Source organism: Daphnia pulicaria, chromosome 4 (genome assembly GCF_021234035.1).
Source record: "Daphnia pulicaria isolate SC F1-1A chromosome 4, SC_F0-13Bv2, whole genome shotgun sequence".
NCBI classification, from domain to species: domain Eukaryota; kingdom Metazoa; phylum Arthropoda; class Branchiopoda; order Diplostraca; family Daphniidae; genus Daphnia; species Daphnia pulicaria.
The window spans coordinates 20317562-20332213 of NC_060916.1; the positions used below are offsets into that span (position 1 = coordinate 20317562).

Consider the following 14652-nt stretch of genomic DNA (forward strand, 5'->3'; position numbering starts at 1 on the left):
CTTGCTTGGCTTGAAAATAACAATCTGCATGAAGTTTATTACATTTATTTAACATGGGTGGCAACAGGCATGCTCACTTCTGCTTTGAGATCTTTTTCTCTGTTTTCAGAGAGGCGATGACAAAAAGAAGCCAAACGTAAATAACTCCAACGGCGCAATAGACCGACATGATCAACAAAGGTAAAAACGGCAGTTTACCGGATGGATCGACCATGGAGTGAATGAAGCTTTCGAACAATGCAACGGCAACCAGTCCATAAAGGAAGAGGCGCTCCCAAGATCGGAATTTCACCAATGTGCTTTTAGATTTGGGGTCATAATGGAGCGCGGACAAGAACGAATAGCTAGCGAGGGAATAGGTAAGGACCAGAAATATCTTGGAAACGTTCTCAAACGGCGTGAATAACAAGGGGAAAAGAGATACGTGACCCGTCATGCTTAACAAAAGGAAGAGTCGGCAATCGTCGTGAGATGAAACAGCTAGCAACCTGTAAAAGAGTGATGCATGTCTTATTGATTCAAACGCAGGAAAAAATGTGCCAATACTGACGTCAACGGAGTGATGACTATGAGGATGGCTTTCTCGTGGACGTGCCATCCGAAGAGAAACGACGCAAAGGCACACAAAACAATAGCTCGGACAAACACGCGTGGTTGGTTAGGTTGCCGGAGTAGAATGACAATCGCCGGCTTTAAATTTAAACGTTGTGAATGATTTGTTTTCAATAAGTATATAATGTTAGCTGCGTAAAACCTTACTATTAGAGCCAGTAACGTGCAAATCAAAGTAGTTTTCGGTCCCACAGATGGAAGTATCGAGTGCTCAAATTCCTGGACTAGGCCTCCAGTCATTGAAGCAGTCGTAGTTGAAACAGCGGTCCAACCAAATAAGCGCGCTAAAATTCAGGAAATAATTAAACTTTCAAATCAAAGCCATACATTAAAAATAGGGATACCAGAAACAGCTAAGATCTTATCCACAATATTGTAAATTGCCCAGAAATTAGGCGCCCAGTATGCATGGCACAGCCCGCGATTTTCAAATGGAAACAACCTGGACATGACCTTAACAGTGTATAGAATAAGAAGAGATTTTAAAAGAATAATTTGGTCTGTGATACCTGCTGAAATTGGCCAACAAATGGACCATATGCCACACCAAATGTGGTAACAACTATCATCCCCAATTTGATTAGTCTCTTAAAGTGAAATGTCAATCTTGATTTCTGAATTTCAATGCAGTAGCTTCGAAAGAGGTACACAAAATAAACTGGAGCAATGTAAAGGTATATATGCTTTAAATTGAGAAGCACAGAGAACCAAAATGCTGCCTTCAGGTTTTCTTTCTATAAAATATAAAAGAGTACAACTGGAGACCTTATTATTCATATCCAAAAGATATTTTTACCTGAAGGATAGAGCCAACTGAAAGAAGCAGAATGCCAGTCAGAAACCCATTGTACTGAAAATGAATATGATCCACTATAAACAGCCCAACATTACACAAAAGTAAAAAGGCCAAAATGGTTGGAGAGCTAAACCATTTTCCAGAATTATTCTGTAACTTTCCTCCCTGAGTGCTGCCAATCGAGTACAAACATCTATATAGGAAGGAATAGCATTTAGTCACGGAATCATTAGAGCAAAGATTTAATTAATCTTACTTTTGTACTCCCAATGCATAGACAACATCAGTGAAAATCACAGAGATTCTTTGAAATAGAACTGTGTTCTGTGAAGCATAGTTTAGATTTTCCACTTTCAGCATTTCAGGATCAAACAAACAGGCCACCCAAGAAAGAAGGTACTCAAACCAAGCAAACAATGGAGGGTAATCTAGCGTCCATTGAGAAGTATCATCGACATACCATTTGTTTAGCGGCAGGCTGTGTGTTACGGCCAACCAGTTACGATGGACTTCAAAATCAGTCGATCGGCTTCGAGTAAAGAAATCGTTAGTATAAACAATGGAAATAAACAATTTGAAAAAATATTACTAAGACGGTATGAAGAGTAGCTTTCCGAATGTAATGGATGCAAATATTCGCCACAACATATTCCGTACGTTAAATAACCCAATCAAATTAACAATACACAATTACGTCTAAAGCACTAAGCTGCCAACTCAGAGAAATAAATTCTGTATTGTTTTTTAGGTTTTAGCAGACGACAGCAACGTCATCAAGCGTTTGTTGACACTCGTCATCGAAGCCTTCTCTTACTCGATTTTCATTACGCTCACAAATTTTAGAATTAAGATTGTGTGCGGTCGCGGATTTGCTTGGGCTACGAAGCACACACACCAACATGGTTTGATGAAATCAATTGAGCCAAAGTTAGTAACTTTGTAATTAGCTAATCATCTCATACGCAACCCTCATTACATGGCAGAATTCACAAATTAGAACAGAAAAAAACAGCTGGCGAGTTTCCAAACAGGATGCGCGCATCACTACGCTGATTGTGTTTAAAATTAACTTATGTACTATAAAGCACCGATTTCCTCAAAATCCAAATTAAGCTTAGCCTAATGATAATTTCATTTCTGAACTTGTCAACCAAAAAATCGATTCAGCTCAGTGTGTCAATAATAATTGAATGAGCGATACACAAAGTTCGCCTGGTGTTCCGGCGCCCAGATCACAGGAAATTTACTAGAATTCCTTCGACAGTAATGAAACCACCTTTTAGTATTTCATGTCGAGCCTAACTTTCAGTCATCTACTTGACAACTGCAAATATATCTGCCCGATATTTCCCATCTGCATGGTAACTAAACTTTAGCCCCGGCAGTTCTTCTTCTTCCCTTGAAATCTTATTATAAATGCATATACTATAAGCTGGGTTCTCATTCGAATCAGACATCAAATTATTATCAACTGAATTACCTATTTTTGAAAATTCTCTGACATTTTTCTCCTGAATCTGGATTAAACTTTAACGTTAGAACGAAGCAAACGATTAAATATTTTTTTTTCCTTTTGGACTTTCTAACTTTTTTACAGAACTTTTTGATTGAAATTTGACAAGTTCTTCAATATAAAAAATAAGAAAAAAGCAAACTTTTTTTTCCCAACCATAGTCTTAGACCATGTCCCAACTTAATAATTAAAAAGAATGAAAATTATTTTAACGAGAAGTGACTTGGCAACGTTTGTGATTTTGTTGAAGAACACGAGAAAACGAAAAACAGCACGAGGTCTGTTTCATTTTGCTATTCAATGTGCTTATGCTTGTTATTTTGTGATGAATCCAATTAAAGCTGCAGACACTGTATCACGCAACAGCTTTTACTAATTGGATTATTGTGATGATCCAGCAACGGGTTACCCGTGACTGTGACAGGATGTTGTAAACAATTCACGTAATATCTTAAAAACTAAAAACAGCATTACCGCGAATGAAACAAGACATTGATCTGTGTAAGTGCTCAATAATGAGATTAACTTATTTCTTTGAAAAATATTAAGTGTCGTACGAGATTCCCAAACTTTTGCTGGATGATGTTGACGCTGACGAGAGTTGTTTTTTTCTTAGTTCTACCCCAAAAAAACATGCTTCATTCCAGGCAGCTCAAGTAGTAAGTCACAAAAATTTTGACCTTCTTGTTTTTCTTAGCTCGCGAATTTGGTGTGTGTGTGTTGACTGTGTGAATTATTTGCTTGGCCAAGAGCTCTTGGGTTGTTTGTCATCGTGAGAACAAATCCGCTCTCTATACTTTGTTGACTCTCTAATTATGCGACGAGATCTTTGTCACCGTCAATGTTAGCATTGAAGAATTGACGATTTCGCAGTTGACACAATTGTCTTCATTTGTTTTTCTCCATCAAAGGCGATTCTCAAACTCATGTTTGATGTTAATCAACGTTTTTATCCTTTTTTTTGTCTGTGGGCATCAAGCCAGGCTGTGTGTAGTCTAAGAAGAAGTATGTGGACATATTAGTATTCTACATTGCCAACTGGAAAACATTTTTATATTTTACCAAAAGTTTTCAGAACGATTTTTTCTGGCTTTTAGCGCTAATGCCTTGGAAGATAGCCCAGCATCACTCTCCCATTCTTTATAGTTACAGAGATCTATCCAAATACTTTATAGAGACTCGTTGCCCATTACGCATTCAAACTACGCAGTCTGAACGGTCAATAACGCCATCACGAAAGTTCTCCCCCCCATTTGTCCAACATTTTCGTTCATCTCATTTTCACGGAATTTCATCCGTTGCGAGTTTCCCATTTCTATTGCTGGCTCTCACATTCAATAGTCCCGAAAGCGGAACTATTGATTGGTGTGTGGCACGCACAATTCAATTTGGAATGCAGATGAGCTGCTGGGTATAATGATGATTATATAGCGAGCATACAGCGGTGAGCTACTATTTCATAGGGTCCAGTTTTCAGGGCGATTCGAAACGACTAGGGATGGATGGAAATGGAGGGGGGCGACGACGTGATTCTTGGCTGGGAGGATTCCGCATTTGATCATACGCCCTGCTGCGTCTTCCTGACGACTCAATTAGCGGATTGAGATGGCCGACTGGCTTGGTCATGAGCAAAAGGCAAAAAGGATCTAGACGCTATATATAGGGTTTTAGGGTGGGGGGGGGGGGGACAGGTTATGCAAGATATTCCGCCGAACAAATCTCAATGCGATGGTTTTCCAATCTGGCTGGCGAGTTTCACTTCTCCGACATTTATTATTACGTACGTGTACGGTACGTAATAACTAGTAGCTCGCATTTCGTCGTCCTTGTGAAACGTGCAGATAGATAGAGAGACACACACACGCAGAGAGGATCAATCAGCGACGACGGGATAACAGATGCGTGAATCGAATTCATTTTTCATGGTAGTGGCAGCAGCACCACCCGAGTTATTTTTGTGTCCCCTTTGCGTCGTGACGGCTCATGGCCAATTTCTCGAGCAGAGAACACGCCCGGCATATTATACGCAGTAGATTACCCCAGTAGGTGCAACATCAGCACCACGGGCACCGAGTTGTACGAGCGTGGGATTATATGCTGTTTATTTGGGAGTGCCAAGTTAACACAGCAGACAGACAGGCGCAGATTTATCAAACGAATGTGTCCTCGATGAGATTTTCAAATGAAATCCAATTGATGGATTGGCAAACATTGGCGAATAAAGTTGAGAAAGAGGGGGGTGGGGAAGTGTACATATTCTTCTCTTTTGAATCGAACTTTTTTAGTTTGGAATAAAGTTCAATACATTTCCGTGTTGAAAAGTCTGGGGCGATTCGAAAGTGTTGCTTGTTTGCGTTGACGGGGGAATACCATTAGACAACAATAACAATAGCACCATCAACAACAACAACAACAACACGGGTGACCTTTTTTTTATTATTTTTATTTGGTTGGCACCACCGTCAGTCGTCGTGATGTACCTCCCCACCGAACGCTTCCGTCTCCCGCCCCACTTCTTTGCTGCCCTCCTCCTGTCGCGGCGCGCGGGCCGGAGATGTCTAATTAATTTACGGATCGATATCCACTGACGCTGTTGTGTCACACAATTCTCTCTCTCTCTTTTTGCTCTAGATGTGTGTACCGCGTAATACAACGTTCGTTTCACGGGATCTCTGTGTGTCTCGGTGACCCTTTTCGTTATTCGTCCCGCCCGCGCGACCATCGTGTATAGTTTTCCCAGCTCGTTATGTATCAGCCGGACTGATCAGATGACGTTGCTGGCTTGGCTGTTAACTCTGTTCACTGGCGGGAGAGTAAGACAGCGGGAGAACACTGAAAAGCATCAGCTTATAGTCCTTATACCAGCAGAGAAAAAAGAAAACAAAAAGAAAAAAAGTCAATAAAACATGATTAATCACGTGAAAACGAACGGGCGAGGTAATACGGGCGACTAGGTTTTCGGGTTGGTGGGGATGCTGGGAGCCGGAGAGCTTAAATATATTGGAACAACGCTGCTATACGTCTGTGTGTGTGTGCGATGTGTATAAGAGGCACAAGAGGCTTTGTTCCATCGCAGTAACGAAGGACGCACCCGTATATAGCTTGTGCTTCGCCTCATCTCTTTTACAAAGCGCTCCCTGTAGGACTAGCGAGAGTAGGAGGAGGAAAAAAAAATCAAACAAAAATCACGTTGTCGGTGTAATATCGATCGGAATTTACCGGGTCCAATTTCGCCGTTGTTCGTTAGCAACGCATAATTTTACAGAGGAGAGAGGGGGTTGGGGAAGGGAATGTCAAACGGTATTGATTACTTCTTGGGTATAGGATAGTCTGCTCGTCTGTACGGAAGACCCGCCGTATATATTCATCCTCTCTGGATTTTTCCGGTTGATTGCCTTTTTATTAGCAATTTTTTCAAGACAATGGATGCCATTAGTCTTTTTTCATGGCGTGGGTGGTTGTGGCCTTTTCAATGCTGATCACCAGCATATTGATGCTTATTTTTATAGCCCCCCACCCAAGTTTTTATTAATCAATTTTTCCTACAATTCTATTTCTCTCTCGGGAATGAGGTTAGTAGCGTTACCGGGGAAACGTGCTACTGGGGCTCACTCTCTTGACTTGTTGATTAAATATCAATTATACGAATTGAAATGTGCTCTGCCATTATTCTAGCCGCGTTACCCTGGTATCGTTCGCTCCAGGGCTTCCTCCTCGGTACCATCGCTGGAAATCTGCAGTTCTGCACGCTCACAATCGAGTCTCAATCAACACACAGTTAATTGAATCAACCTCGACGGTACACTTTGAATGCCAACTCGACTGTTCCGCTCTCCTCTGTCGTATTACGCAGCAGACTATTTAGTTTAGCTGTTTGAAATTGGCGCCGCCGACTGATAAATTAGGAAACTACACACTATCCCCACAGCAGACATAGAAATGGGAGTGTTTGTACAAAGCGAATCCTAAATAAGCCAAGGCTAAAACAGTCAATGGTTAATGTCGTTATTATTCCAAAGGGGGGCGGATGAATTGGTTCATCAACTTGCAGTTCCTCGCATTTTCCCAAAGATTGCGCAAGACATTTTGAGTGAAATGGTCAGTGCTGTCCTTCTTTTTATCATTTTCTTTTTCTTTTTTTTTTTTTACAATTTCTTGGAAACTTCCCAGTAGGCTGAAAAGTCAGAATAATGAGATTTCCAAACTGGTAGGCCTCCTAGAGATCTTTCGTCTCACATTTTCGGTGGTCTCCTCATACGTAAGTAATGCACGTCTTTTTCATCAAATGGACGACTTGTGTTTAAGCCAGATTGAATGAACGGGATCAAGGAAATAATAATGTCGTCCCGCAGAGCGGAGGGGGATTTTTTTTGAAGAGCTCTGCACACAAATACGTTCTTTTTTTTTGGGTTTTTTTTTTCTCTACGGCGACTTGATTGATTAGCGGCGGTTGCAAAGGACGTCCGTCGACAGACCCATACACAGACCAAACGCGGGTGCCACTTTCAACTCTCTACGCGAGTGTGGAGTAAAGTTCTCTCTCTCCTTCTCTCAAACACTGCGCAGAGTTCAGAGTAACTTTACTTGAGTTTTTTTTTCCGTACCCCAGTTTAACCTGATGTGAACTTTATTGTCTAGTCTCTAACAAAGTTCTTGTTGATTTTTAATTAGCAAGAAAAGTTGTGAGTCCCCCAGTGTTTACAATTCGCCGGATCTCAAACTTGTATACCTTTCAACAGTTTGATCACAAGTCGCAAATTGGTTTTTTGGTCGAAAGTTTTTGAATTAACCGCCCGATGTTTATTTACAGGCCATTTCAATTTTTCATTTTTTTGTTTTTGTTTTTGTTTTTTGTGGCCTGGGGTTTTTGAGTTCCTCCATCCAGACATGTACAACAAAATGGCTGCAGGTCACGGAGAGCGCTTGTGTAGCACACTGAATGTCGTTGCTTTGATGTGCATCGATAATATCTATATAGGAAGATATGGCTTAACGGATCTCGTGTATTTTGATATGGGGGCCATTCCATTTTTATTGTATTTATTTATTTGTTGTGCAGAAACGGAAGGAGGAGAGAAAAAAAATAGCTCAAAGAGGAAATCAAACCGGAAAAAATGGGGAGTGGGGAGAAGAAGTAAAATAAAAAAGTTGAATATATAAATAAGCCGAGATCAGAGAACAGGAAAGAGGTATTTGCAATATGACGAATCCTCATGCGCGTCATGCGAAGAAACGGAAAAATTCATTTTTTTTTTCTTTTGGCCGATCCTCGCCACCAGATGGAAGAGCCTGGATACGGCAATATACCCAAATCTTTTTTGGGTCCTTTTTTTTGTATTATTTGTTCACTCTTTTTTGTCCTTTCAAAAACTTCTTTGTCGCGTGTGTGTCTAAAGGGGATCGTCATCGGAGCAAACGTTGGAAAAGAGAGACAAAATACGAGATGATTATATCCTCCTCCCTCTTTTCTCCTCATCTCTTGAAGAAGAGAAAAAAAGAAGAATTGGGCCGTCGTTTGAAGGAGAATCTCGAGCAATCAAAATGTTAATGTCGAGCACTCAACGTCGACCGCAGCACTGCCATAAAGACATGGAGAAAGAAGAAATGGCAGGTCGATTTTTATTTTTTTCTCATCTTTTGCCGTCTATATGGCGACGAGTCACGCAGCACTTATAACCATTCCTAGTCATATTTTTATTTCATTCCTGTGCAGACGACCGAGCGTAATAATAAAATAAGTTTCTAAATCAAATCCGACAGTATATAGACTCGCGTGGAGGCTCTTCTTCTTCTTCTTTTTTGACAGCCATCAATGGATCTCGCCCTGCATCCATTTCGTTTTGATTTCAGAGTATATATAAGGTCCTTTAGCGCAAACGTCGGCTTTAAAATAAATGCTGCGATGGCTAGCTGTGCCTTTCTTGTCGGGTTTTTTAAGATCCCTCCGCGTTTTACTGGCGATTCACCTTCTACGTTAACTGCCGTTTCGTCCATTTGCCGTGCCAGCAGCACCAGAACTGATGGCCCAGAAACTGCGCAGCTGGCTGGCTGGCTGGCTGGCTGCTGCAGTCGTATAGACTCTTTCCCATTCGAGGACGGAAGAGGACTGGTGGGAGGCTAGAGTGTCTAGTATAAAATCTGTTGTAGTAGAGGAGACGGCCAAGATCTTTCTCTTGGGTCCCGGCAACGAATCAGCGAATGACATCAAGTGCCAATCCATTACATCTAATATGAAACTAATGCTGATGCGTCCTTAAACGAGTACAAATCACCCCCCAACCCCCCCGCAAATGCTCGATCGTCACAGCCGTGCTGGCCGTCCCGACTCTCCCATTTATATTCGTTCCGATCAAAACGGGCGTGGTCGTCTTTTCTTTTTTGTCCCGCGGACAGCAACGATTCCCAAATTGACAGTTGGAGTCTCGAGCCAAGTTGTTTTTTCTCTTCCAATTCTACGTCCCTTTCACCATTTTCAGCATTGACACATTTATGTCCTAGCCATTTGCTTTTTATACGTTGAAAATTCTATTTGAATTCTTTTCTATTTTCCAATTGAAATTCAGTGAAGAAACTTTTCAGTTTGTTCCGGTCCGCTTTTTCCGCCCTTGATGCAGTGCCATCTCGGCAAAAGACGTTCAGCCCGTGGGAATAGCGAGAACTGTTGCTACGATGTTATTTTTTAGCGCTTCTATAATATATATATAGCCGTATGGTAGTTAGCACATCAGTTGCTGCTTCAACAAAACCCTCCTCTTTTTTCTTTTTGACGGAGAAGAAAAGCTTCTTCTTCTTCTTTTATAACCAAAAGAGCCAAAGGTCTTTTCGGTCGTCGTCGTCGTCGTCGTCGGCTTTTTGTAACATAAGTATATACAGCTGGCCCTTAACGAATCGGCTTTGTTGTGTCGCCCATGAGAGAGACAACGGCTGCTGCTGCGACTCGAGAGAATTGGCACACAAAACAACGGCGTCGCGGCCTCTCTCCTCTCCTTCGGCCGCTAAGGATGAGACCCTGTAAAAGGTAGACATCCGCTTTTAGTTTTTTTAGTCTTTCGGATGTAATGGGAATCAAACCAGATAAAGAAGAACAAAAAGAGCGTCGGGAGAAAAAAGGAGATTCCAAGTTGGATAGAAATAAAGAGGGGGCAATTCTTTTATAACGTCACACCCACACAGACAGACAGAGAGAGAGAAAAAACACACACCATCTTCTGTGCTGCACACGGCTATCCTTTTAGGTTCTCCATGGCGACGAAACGAGCGACCGGCAATCTTCTTCTTTTTTGGGCGGAAGTCGAAGGCAGCCGGTGTATAGCCCTGGCTGGGCTTACTACACACTTGACGGCCGGCGGGGAAACGAGAACCGGGTCAACGGGATTTGCCAGCGCCGGGGCAACAAGTTCCTTCCCCCCACCAATTTTCTCTCTCTCATTTTCCCCATCGACACACGGCTATGGTATCCTGAGACTGTGTGGGGTACTCGTCGAGTGCTCTGGCCCTCTCCAAACCGCTGGACCAATTTCCCGTCGTGTGGAGACTCGGCGCCCGCCAGCAGCGCATATATCATCTCTCTTATATCCTACCACCGCCACAATTTTTGGTATTTTCTTTCCTTTTGCTATGATGCGCCCCAACAAACACACGGGAAATGATTCCGTAATAAGAGAGCCTGGGCTGCCCAACCCAAAAACCACACTCCCGGACCTTTTTTAATAATGTATTAAACCGAAAGTATATATCGCGCATCTGCGTGTAGATTGGGAGAGAGGAGATGCACGTCGGACTTATATTTAGAATCAGCATTGAGGTGGGGGGGATAGATGTGTATGATATCGATTTCGTAATAAGAAAGAGACGGACGTGGCGGACAGATATAGCGGAGATAGCCCCGCCCGTCCGTCCGTCCGTTTTCCCTGGGTCTTATTGTGACACTCGATTGTATTCCATTAAGGATTCGGTGGAAACCTTTTACCTCGGCAGAGTCTCAGCTCAGCGCCACTTATCATGGTAATTTACAATTGAAGAGTGACAAGTGCATTATTGAGCGCGCGAACGCCTTAGTCTTCCAACTTAATCACATCGCCCGCGATTTTGCAGGGTGGCGAAGGATCGGGAGAAAGATGGGCGACGGAGAACGCGGGAGTTTAAATTATAAGTAGCGGGAGATGGGGGGAATCCTTTTTCCGGCACCACTCTTAGACATGTATAATAAATACGTCATCTATTCCGTAATCAACTATTCACCACTCACATATCCCCTATACCGCTGCCGCCGACTTTCTCCTCCGGGAACGTGGGAAACTCTCGAGAATCGTTAATATATATACATAACAGCCTTCAATCGTCGTTTAACTAATCAACAATTCCACCAGCATTGGCTTGTCCCTCAATCAGTGGGCTGCCAGCCCCGTCAGAACCGCGCGCCACTCTATTCAGCTGCCCGGACACAATGCGGGATTGGCCAAAAGGAAAGTTATTTAGTTGTTATTTAGTGATGGATATAGCTCGACTATATAGACTGTAAGGCCTACACTGTCTAGAACTCTCGTCAGCCACTAAAGCTTTTGTTTTCTTTTTTTCTTTAGTGACGTTTTCTGGGCCTTCTTTATCGGTCGCTAGCGATTGAACAACAATAATGGCAGGATCCTGTAGGAGAAGAAATAAAAGTGTAGGCTGCACACTATTACGGTGTAGTCAGTATAGACATATCCATCAAGAGGGGGGATATATATCTCGAAACGAAAATAATGGAACAAGAAGCGACTGCGTCTTTCTCTCTCAATGTTCCATGGGTTGCTTTCCTGCTCTCCCGGATCGATATCGCCTTTGCTGAGCGTACACACACGAGAGAGATAACTCGACTATTTTGTTTTTTTCTTCTGTCCTTGCTTTTTCTGATTCTCTGCTGGTCTTACGTTCACGTTAGAGGAGATTCGGATCAAAAGGAAAAAAAGCTCATTCCGTTTTTTGTCTTCTTCCGCCGTACTGTGTATAGTGCCATCGTTACAAGCGTCTGTGACCGTCTAGTTGATATGTGGAGTAGTAGGAGATAGAGCCCAGAGCCGGGGCACGGATCGTTATAAGACATGAGGACAGGTGTAGGCACTACTACACACATGTCGGAGGGAGAAGCCAGTTTCTTGTCCCTTGTTCCTCCTTCTTCTCCTGGTAATTGAGTTTGTTTGTTTTGTTTCTACTACTCGCCGGGAACACGGAGCGAACGTCGGTTATTTTCGAAATCATTCGGCCCAGGAATGTTATTTTTCTTCTTCCGCCGAAAAAACGTCCCAGGAACCGCTGCTGCAGTTTCTATTTCTCTTCTTTTCAACTCCCTCATGTCTTTGGCCAAGTTGACTGTGGGCGGCCAGACAACTTTCACAGGCTCCCCAATGCAAGACTCATCGCACAAAGTCCTAAAGGAGCCGAAAGCTAAAAAAAACCAGGGGGAAAAAAAAGGAGCCAAAGAGAGAGGGTCAGCTACGAATTTTGGTGGCTAGGAGCTACTCCGCAGTCGAGTTTCTCTGGCTGTGAGTTTTGTTTTTCTTCTATTCCTTTTGGACATTTACAAGGGCAGCAACAAGAAGGAGAGATAGCGGGGGGACATGTCTCCTGTCTTCATTAGTGTTTGCTGGACTTGGTTGGGGAGCAGAGAAAGCCCGGGCCCGTGTGTGTGTCGTCTTCGATCCAGCACGCCATAAACCTTCCGGCCAGACACATCCGGACTCTATAAAGACGTAGTACATACATCTGTATCTATACTATAAGATATACTATAAAAACGTAATGCTGTCGTACTTGAACGTGACCGACGGCCAGTTCATGCAGGTCCCACCACACTATGCAGGGTCGTACATTATTTTTCCAAGTTTAAGTGTGCTGTCTTTGGGGTTATTGATTTCTTCAATTCGGCGTTATTTTACCGTTTTCTTTTATTTCGGATGAAATATTTTTGGGTTGCGGCTCTTTTTGTGGTTCCGTCACACCCACTTGATCCCTAGTAGCCCTCCACCTTATCGGCTCTAGTCGTGCCTGTCATACCTGTCTGTCTTTTGCCCGTCTCTGCCAGGCTGGATCTATCCGGCAATTGCATTTCTTGTGTCTGGAGAGACGCGCCCTGTCAAAGTTTTTCGAGTGTTAGGCGAATAGAAGAGGAAAAAGAGACGCGCCGGAGACAAAGGGACAAATCCTCGAGAAAATGTGACGGGACGTGTAATATAAAAGAAAGTGTGTCCTGAATTCTTTAAGTGGCTGGTGGAAAGCAGCAAGGAAGGAAGGAAGAATAAAAGAAGCGGAGGCCAGCGCCCGTTAGATTCTTCTATGTAGGATTGGCAACTGTGCAGTCCCTCGTGCTCCTGTGCTGTGTACAGCCATTGACGTCTGAATTCCCAACGAGCCGACGTTTCTCATCGGTGGGCGGGGACAGTGTCGGAACCTTGCGGGCCAATTGCCAGTGGATTATACAGCCTTGCCCGTGCTCTATACTGTTTATCTTGTAGGTATAACTCTCTTGTTTGCTGGCCACTTTTTCCATTTTTCTTTGCATTTTCCTCTCTCGCCGAGCAATGCAATAGATGAGCTTGCTGCTTGCTGGAGGATCTCTCTTTCTTGATTCCGTGTTGTAAACCGTCGTGGAAAAGTGCTGGTCGACCAGGGCGGCCTCTTTCCTTTCATTTCTTATTTCTTTTCTCTCGCTATGCTGGAAGATGCGACGACGCGCCACTTGTCACCTTGTAAAAAGGGCGGCAGTAGTCACGGTCGTTATATTCCTCCGACACTGCGGCTGAATAAATCAGTCGTCCAAGACTGTCCCCACGCAGCCCCAAAAACAAGAAGAGTCTGCTGCTGCTGCATCAGCTCAGTTTGTGTGCCGATGAGGCTTGTTTCCCCAGCCTGTATCTAGACTAGAGAGAGGGATAAATGGGGTCACCATCATTTGAGGGTTACATTTGATCTAAGCCTCGGTGACTGCGAAAGATCAAATCAGCAGCGACGTTGGGGTATAATGGCTTTGTTCCACGGATTGATGGTCATCTCATTTCAAAGTCAAAGAGATTGAGAGATCCAAGCAGCTCGGGGTTTCTTCTTGAGGAAGCTCCGGAAGTAGACGTGAAATGATTGATGAACCCAATATCCCAGTTGTTTGCGTGACCCGCTTTATACTGTCGCCCCACACAGTGTGTACAGACACTTGGCATAATCCAAACCTACTTATACACACACAGGCGTGGGCATTCGTCCTCGCAATCTTGATTCTATTACCGGGGGCGAGAAATATAATCTCTGCCGCTCCATTTGATCTAAACCTCGGCCAGCCCCAATGGAGCGAACGAGCGAAGCGCTATATACCGTCCATAGATAAATGACAAATCAATAGACGGCGAATAAAACATGAAGAGAAAGATCAGCGGGATACTCTGACGTTATACATTTCTCCCGCCCATAAAAGTGTAAAAAGGTTTTCAATGAAGACGCGCGTGGGGTGGTAAAATAAAAGGGCGTCGGGGTGTGTGTGTGTTGGTGGTAACCGTTTTCGTCCGAGCTGTTGGGCTTCTATCCAATCTCCAACTGTTTCGGAGTGTGTAGACAAAAGTATAGCAGATAAGTGGAGAGATGGGGAGAGAAAGAGAAAAAGCTTGTTGGCAGGTTGACTTTCCTCCGTCGATAAAAGTAAATAAATAAATAGTAGTAAAAAAGATTTCAAAAAGGTATTAAAGTAGAAAGCCAAAACCATCTT

At 43.2% G+C, this 14652-nt stretch overlaps 1 protein-coding gene and 1 long non-coding RNA gene across 2 annotated transcripts in view; one reads left to right on the top strand and one right to left on the bottom strand.

Annotated features, from left to right (window-relative positions):
• Positions 1-29: 29 nt before the first annotated feature.
• LOC124338107 (probable dolichyl pyrophosphate Glc1Man9GlcNAc2 alpha-1,3-glucosyltransferase) lies at positions 30-2171 on the bottom strand. Its single transcript, XM_046792179.1, has 8 exons — positions 1998-2171; positions 1665-1937; positions 1409-1601; positions 1122-1346; positions 957-1065; positions 760-896; positions 551-690; positions 30-488 (listed from the first exon to the last, which is right to left on the bottom strand). The coding sequence occupies exons 1-8, from the start codon at positions 2054-2056 to the stop codon at positions 74-76; spliced, it is 1551 nt and encodes a 516-aa protein (XP_046648135.1). The 5' UTR covers positions 2057-2171; the 3' UTR covers positions 30-73.
• Positions 2172-3191: 1020 nt separating this feature from the next.
• LOC124338674 overlaps positions 3192-14652 on the top strand; it is a 35395-nt gene continuing 23934 nt past the window's right edge. Inside the window, exon 1 of the long non-coding RNA XR_006917925.1 lies at positions 3192-3580. This is a non-coding gene — a long non-coding RNA (uncharacterized LOC124338674). The remainder of the gene's footprint in view (positions 3581-14652) is intronic.

Bases quoted from the DNA above. Each gene is read 5' to 3' on its own strand.
- LOC124338107 (XM_046792179.1), bottom strand. From the start codon at position 2,056: ATGTTGTGGCGAATATTTGCATCCATTACATTCGGAAAGCTACTCTTC. The intron at 897-956 runs GTATCCCTATTT...CCTGAATTTTAG, and splicing joins TAAGATCTTAGCTGTTTCTG to CGCGCTTATTTGGTTGGACC. The intron at 691-759 runs GTAAGGTTTTAC...TTAAATTTAAAG, and splicing joins GCACGTTACTGGCTCTAATA to CCGGCGATTGTCATTCTACT.